General features: G+C 36.8%; 2 protein-coding genes across 3 annotated transcripts; one reads left to right on the top strand and one right to left on the bottom strand.

The window, feature by feature from the left end:
• Positions 1-713: 713 nt before the first annotated feature.
• Positions 714-6,260, bottom strand: LOC149145187 (uncharacterized). Of its 2 annotated transcripts, none has more exons than XM_089448799.1 (2): positions 5,933-6,260; positions 714-1,896 (listed from the first exon to the last, which is right to left on the bottom strand). In XM_089448799.1, the coding sequence occupies exons 1-2, from the start codon at positions 6,209-6,211 to the stop codon at positions 1,795-1,797; spliced, it is 381 nt and encodes a 126-aa protein (XP_089304925.1). In that variant the 5' UTR covers positions 6,212-6,260; the 3' UTR covers positions 714-1,794. The 2 variants fall into 2 exon arrangements, with proteins under 2 accessions (XP_089304925.1, XP_089304924.1); XM_089448798.1 differs by having other exon boundaries at positions 5,933-6,190.
• LOC149145188 (uncharacterized) lies at positions 4,623-5,929 on the top strand. The gene is made up of 2 exons (XM_089448649.1): positions 4,623-4,626; positions 4,870-5,929. The coding sequence occupies exons 1-2, from the start codon at positions 4,623-4,625 to the stop codon at positions 5,415-5,417; spliced, it is 552 nt and encodes a 183-aa protein (XP_089304775.1). The 3' UTR covers positions 5,418-5,929.
• Positions 6,261-7,591: the final 1,331 nt, after the last annotated feature.

Raw genomic sequence — 7,591 nt, 5'->3', positions numbered from 1 at the left:
TTAAACATGCAGAAACATAGAAAAAAATGCACCATACACAGTAATTTCAATTACATACTGACAATACGATCAAAGAGATCAGCAATAAAATCTATAAAATGAAGGTTAAAATAATTTGCAATGGAGCATCCATTGCAGTGATTATCATAATCGATTGTTTAACCACTGTTTAATTGAAATTATATGTTCACCGAATCAGGTAATTCCTTTCCCACCAACCAATGTAACTTTGCTCCATTGCAGTGATTATCAATCCACACTTCTTAAAGGCAAATGGTGCAAGTGCAGACAGCAAGTTAGCATAAAGCATTGCCAACAAATTTCACCAACCACTAAGAAGTTCAAGTTATTCAAAACTGTCCCAAGAGATTCACACATAATTTCTCACTGAATCAGGTTCTAAAAGGAATTATGTTCCCTCACAAAAACACTGTGCCAAGGGACCAAGCAAGGATATGTAGCACTATCTTGATTCATCCCACAGATTTTGGTACAAAAGAAACACCTAGGGAAGCTATGGAAATCTTTTAAGGCCCGAAAATATGGATGGAAAAAGAGGTTTGATATAGATTTGACGACAATGCTGACAGAATAGACTAGAAACAGTGCAGTACTCCTAGAAACTTGCTTGGAGAATCACAGGTCATCAGCAGCCAAAGTTCAGGACCAAGTGGGAAATGTGTATAATTAATGAAAACAAGAAAAACTCAGAATTTGAAATAATTAAAAGAGTTCATGAATTTTTCCCTTAATAATATTAACAGAACTGTTTCAATGGTCGCAAAAATGCAGAGCTTTTGATATTACAAAGACCAAGTTGGTTTGCCTGCGAAGGAACCACAAGCATAGTTAAACATACAAATAGAAGGAAACCAGTTTCAATGCCCTAACTAGCCAACAAATTTCACCAACCACTAAGAAGTTCAAGTTATTCAAAACTGTCCCAAGAGATTCACACATAATTTCTCACTGAATCAGGTTCTAAAAGGAATTATGTTCCCTGTCAACCTTTTAAATGCTCAATAAATCAAAGCTGGAGGGCCAAATCAGGCTGTGAATCAACCAGCATTCCAGAAGACTGCCTAACTGGAGACCTTGGAGACTGTTTTTCTACATTCAAATCTGGTGGAATCGAATTTGAAAATTCAGATGTCTGTTGAGAAGGCTGTTTTGAAGGTAAAGACTTCCATAGTTGTTTTTGAGATTGGGATGTATCAGCTCCCATTGGTATCTGCCTGCAATTAAAAGGACTCTGTGTGGTTGAATTTGGCAATTCTAACATCGAGTTTACACCTCCCTGAGAAGTGGCATGAGATGACAGATTCTGAGGATGCATCCAGCTCAGCTGTGAACGCATATACAGAGGCATGTCCATGGGTGCCTGCTGTTGAATAAATTGAGGAACACTACTAGAAATGCCTGATAGTTTTGTATCACCATATGGTTCCCTGGCCACACAATTGGAATTACCATCCAACCTTCTATCAAAACCAGTGCTGCCAGAAGTTGTCGTCTGGACACTTGAAACAGGTTGCACATGTTCAGCTGGTTTGGCAGATGCCCATTGCATAAGTCGGTTACTTCTGGAGACAATATCAAGCAATTTTGACTGGGATACATCTGAGGTAAATTTTGCACCTGCCAGATTGACTTCACTGGATTTAGCAATTGATGAAGCTGATTTCAACTCACTCTGTTTGACTCCTTGCAAAGGCGTTTGAAAATTTATATTGTTGGCTGACTGTGAACTCATAGATAGAGGAACAGGTAACCCAGTAGATTGAGACAGAGATACTAGTCCTGTAGATTGAGCAACTGTTGCAACTGTAGATTGAGCCAAGGTCTGTTGATCCTTGATCTCCTCACGCAATAACAAAGCACCAGGAGGGGCTTCAGCTGTAAGAAAAAAGAAAAAAACACGTTGTTATGCAATCGCATACCCGCCATGGCCTTATATAACAAAACGAGCCAATTATATATATATACTCTTTGTCAGCTCAAAATTTATAACCAAAAATAAATAATCAAAATACAAGCATTATCCAAAAGGAACAAGAGTACTGTAGATCTTATGAAATCAAAGTAAACAATCTCAGGGATCTGAGCAATTGTAAATAGTGTGATCTTATGAAATAAGAGTAAACAATCTCAGGGATCAATGCTCAGAGCACTAGTTTGGTGACTTGCGGGCCTAAATGTTAAGTTCTAGTAGATTCGGACAAACAATCAAGGGTGAATGTTCACTCCTAAGAGTCCAGGCCAAAAAAATCATATAGCAGTCGAGGCCAAAAATAATCATTTATACAAGTCCCTGGGCGAGTAGCTTCATGTGTCTACAAGCTGGTGTTGCACATCCACTTGCTAATATTGTGTATGTAATTGTGGTTATCCATATATCAGTTTAACTTGAAGTAACCATTTTTCCTTTTTCTGTTACTAGTCTCATAATTCAAGAATGCTTACACAGCCTTGTGAATGATCCGCATTAAGTAGCCAGAACTTATTATTATTAAAAAATGTTAATGGAAACCTCTAATTTATTGCAGTGTAATAGAAAAGAGCATACAGTTTGTATATAGAAATTTATAAGGATATTGATGCACTTTTACTGTTCAGCTTCATCTCTCCTTCAAACTGTCTTTCAAATCATTTCAAGGATAGTGATCCAAAAAGTGCTCATAACCAAAATCGCTATAAGTTAAATCAAAAGTGACTAGATGAAAGTCCAGTTCAGAGTTAATGGAAACCTATAAGTTAAATCAAAAGTGACTAGATGCATCAAAAAAGTGAATATTTTTTAAGCCCTAATCACCCTCCTTCTTTGGCCTTGTTATAACTAGTCACACTATCAATGGCATGCTCTCAAATTTCCTTCTTCCTAGACCATAGAAATTTAAAACATAGTTTCTGTATTTTCTCAAGGATTTCTTTTGGAATAAATACCAAAGATTGCTAAAATACCAGGATAGCCTCCAAAACAAACTTGACTAAAATTAGCCTTCCCCCTATGGACAACCAGCTATTATACCAATTGTAATTTTGCCTTCAATTATTTCTAATAGTCAACCCTAGTGCTTGTTCCCATACCCTTTACGATTTAGCAGAATTTTACATTAAAGTTTGGCATCTTATAGGGAAAGAATCTCAATAGACTAATCTTTACTTCCTACTCCAAAACATTAAATCAAAATTGAAAATTTTTGCACATTTACCTCCTTGCTTGTAGCAGCCCCATAGGTATCTAGAATTTCCTATAGTCTCCTTGCTTCCCTCAACAAACTATTAGAGAACAAATATCATCTACAAATAATAGGGGTGTTAAGGAAACTGCCCCACCAATTTTGTTTCATGTGATTATACCTTTCCTTTTAGCTTCCCTAATAGCACTGCTTCCATGCTCTGTTATTAGCAAGACGAGAAAAGGGATAAAGGGAAGCCTTTCCTTATGCAGGTTTAAATTTTTTTGGATCAAATCCATTAATGAGCATAGTTACTGCTTGATTTGTCATGCTCAATAAGCAAAGTCTTTATTAGAACAAATCAAAGGCAACATGGAAGACAAACCACTGTCACCTCAGTTTGTCTTCCCAGTCTTCAGGGTGAATTTAATCACCACTAGGGGAGCTTCTCTTTTAGCCCTAGGAACTAGGGGTACCCAAAGAAATGAAGATTTTCTAACTCCCTCCTTATATGTATGTACCTTTAAGGTTATGCTCTGTTTTGGATAATGATGGAAAATGCCCAATAAAGTTTGAACAATAAAATCACTTTCATAGATACATAGCCTGTGAGTCAAATCTGGGGATTATTAAAGCAATTTTTGAAATATAATTTCTTGAAAGGACAAGGTTTCCTATCTTCTGATATGAGATATTCATAATATGGACAAGGTTTCCTATCTTCTGATATGAGATATTCATAATTTCTTGAAAGGACAAGGTTTCCTATCTTCTGATATGAGAGGTTTCAGCTTACAGTGTCCCTCTTACTTCCAGACCAACATGAAAAACCAGGATACTCAACCAATCGTACAAAATTGTAATTAAGTGCCTTGAAGGCAGTTTGCTTTAGCTAAATCATTACATGAGAGTTTTGGATTATCCTAGATGAGAATGGATTATTTGCCTTTGTTAATAATTCTTATTTTGTGTCTGAAAAGTCTTATTCTCCACAAAGCCCAAACTCTTGACTGCTGTATGGAGACTGGGAAACCAAACCTGACTCATCGTTTACAGATTGAGGTTGAAGCTTTCCTATAATATCATAACCGGATCAGATGGGTTATTGAATATATATTGATGCTTCCCTCTATCGTCATGACAGATCAGATGAGCTATTGAATATATAAATAGGTTTAGTGTGCAGGAAAAACTCTTTAGTGTCTCTCATTTGGACCGGAAAAGAAACAGTTTCATATTCAACTGAAATGTATAGTCAGCTGTAAAAAGCATTTGCTATCTGATCCATCTTAAACCCAAACCTATGAAATCCCAGCAGGGATTTAAAAAACCAGACGTACAAATCTCAATCTTCTTGCACCACCATGTACTATTTAATAAATATTGGGGTTTGCACCTCTCCATTTTTTATCTCTCTTGATGCTTAATAGACCCAAGGTTCAGATGGGTCTATGCTAGTTTCTAGTAGTTGTCTAAATATTGCAAATTAAATATTTGCCAGATTTTTTTTGTTTATTTATTTTGTAATTTAAACTTCTAATTTTTTTAAATTATTGTAATTAAAAAAATAGGTATCTCTGTTTTTGGTTTTATTAGTGTTAGACATGACATAGATCTCCTCCACCCTGGGCTGTAGAGTGTCTTGCTTCTCTTGGTGCAATTATACGATTATATACAAAAAAAAAAAAAGAATTGTTACATCTTGATTTGTACTGCAGAAAAGGATTGAAGTTAATTTGTTGCATCTTTGTATGGTGCAGACTCTTCTTGATGGGATTGAATAAATATGGCAAAGGTGATTGGAGAAGCATATCAAGAAACTTTGTGGTCTCACGGACACCTACTCAAGTTGCAAGCCACGCCCAAAAGTATTTCCTCAGGCTTAGTTCTGGGAACAAGGAGAAGAAAAGGTCTAGCATACATGATATAACAAGTGTAAATGGGGCAGAAATGAAGCAGCCTCATCTGCAGCAATCTTCTACTATTACAAATTCTCATAATCCTTCTGCTGTTAGTCGCTCTTCAAATATGATGTATCCGTCATCACTGGGAGGAGCAACCATGGTAAATTCTATGGGATCTCCAACAGGGGGCAACCATATGATGCTATCTCCCCATTCACTAGGTCCATATTCTCAGAAAGGTATTGGTGGTCATTCGCCTGGGCATATAATTCCCGTTTCTTCTTTAGGTGTGCCTCAGATGGGATACCCTATGCAACCAAGCATGCATAATTGATGAAAGGTAACAATCAGCTGCTGCTACTATGTAATGCATATGTTATCTTACACTACAAGTTTATCTGAGACTAGAAGGATTTGGCCATTCTTCTTATTCTTTATCTCCTTCAGCTACAAGTTTGGCTCTGCATGATTATAATCTATGGTTTTGTGACCCATTTTAATGCGGATCATTCACATAAACTACTCGATAGCAGCGGAGCTTTCATTACCCTTTTGTTTCAACGATTTTCTATTCACGATGTGAAGATTTTCCTGTAGATTAATAGAGCAATAATTGTGTATGGGTTTCTACACAGTCGATCAATCCAGCCAAACCGTTGGTTAATATGAAATGCAATACCCTTGGTTAATATGAAAATGCGAATCGAACTCCTTAAGCGAACACAGAGATTTATAATTACAGAATGTTGAGAGAATGCGAGGGTTTTAGCAGTCTTTAAAACAGATTTAAAACAAAATGAATGTTTAAAACCACGATTTGTCATTTGCAGAGACGGTGCAGGAATTTACCAGGAGGTAACAGAGCTCAGTCCGGCGGGCACTGGGTTGCAGAGCAAACGGGTTCTGGTTGCAGAGTTTCGGTGGCGCGCAGCGCTTCAGTCCTGCGGGCACTGGGTTGCAGAGCAAACGGGTTCTGGTTGCAGAGTTATGGTGGCGCGCGAAAATAGTTCTCAGAATTATGTTATTGAACGAGACGGGGTGGGTCCCGCGTGGGTCATCGGAAACGCGAGGTGGCCGCCGGAGTCCGATGCCTATGGATATGTATGCCATCCCCAGTTTGAACCACATACATAGCTGGCAAGGGCATTTATGACTCAATATATGGCTGGTTAGCCCTTGCCTATATCAACACTCGTATTCACAATCCAAGTATAAAACCAGTACATAAAATAATATACATATAAAATAAATATAATAAGTCTTTATTTTCCATATTCCAATTTGTACGAGTGATCTCTTGTATCGCCATTCCCAAATTAAATTAAGCAATGTAATGATAAATCGTCTATTTCCAATAGTGATAAAATGATCCACCACCACGTCACTGAAATTTACGCTAAGAATTTCAATCAATATGGAGATTATTAAAGTTACGATGCAATATATCCTCGTACGATCTAGTCGCAAAAATGGTTTTGTAGGTTAGGAATGGTTATTGGCTTCATCACCGAAGAGTTATATGCTAATAAAATTTAATTGATTAAAGAGATCGTTACTAATGAATGGATTATATCAGTTGAACAAATTATATACATGACATCGTATAAAGTAGATGATAAAGAAGGAAGGGAGCACAACGCATGGAAATGGGAGAAATTTCCAAATTCCGACATTAATTCGAAGTCAAAAATTGATCATATAAAAAATTAAAAATTAAATAAGGCGAAATAAATTATTTGAAGCTGGTAGTTACGCGTGGTTTAGAATGTATTTTTATACATGTATAGAGATTCAGTCCATGAAAATTGTTTAAACTGGAGATAAATTTTACATTTCAAATTTGGTTCAAACGAATTTCACGAGATTAAATTGGTAGCCGGATAAAATTACCTTCGCAACCGCTGGAAGTAATAATTCATGGATAGATAGGGAAGTAATCTCCTAGAGCGTAAGTAAATGGTACATCACTTTAAGCTACAATTATGGACTTGAAACTCACAGTTAAGAAACACGTTATCGGCCTTTCATACCCTCCTCTTTTTGAGTCATAACATACTTCACACATAATAAGCGAACAACACTGCATGAAGACAACCAAACAGGGCAGGACACATTGAAAATGAACGCTTCATAACGGACATTTAACTTCCTATGAGGGAGTGAGAAAAAGTTACCTGCAAATGGAAGAGATTGTGCTTGAGCCGATTAGATAGATTGAAAGAAAATAAAAGGAATCGAAAATTATCATTGATATCTTCTATAGTTTGTTCAGTTGGAAAGAATGTAGCTCCTTCCGTGAGCAATAAGTAGATCCCAAAACTAAACAGAAATGCCATATGAATCCCATATAATTTTGAACGTATGCTCTTTGAAGCGGCCCAGCTCCCACGGTCAGATGACGGTGGTTGAAATCTGGCCTAACTGTAGTCTAGTAAATTAGACTCCCAATCATCTCTAATCATCTATCTATATAGTGTTTCATGGACCTCTTTATAACCATTATTATTA

The sequence above is a fragment of the Pinus tabuliformis genome, chromosome X (genome assembly GCF_031772625.1).
Source record: "Pinus tabuliformis cultivar Carrire ecotype Pingquan chromosome X, CPIR1, whole genome shotgun sequence".
NCBI classification, from domain to species: domain Eukaryota; kingdom Viridiplantae; phylum Streptophyta; class Pinopsida; order Pinales; family Pinaceae; genus Pinus; species Pinus tabuliformis.
This window is presented reverse-complemented; position numbering and strand designations above follow the sequence as displayed.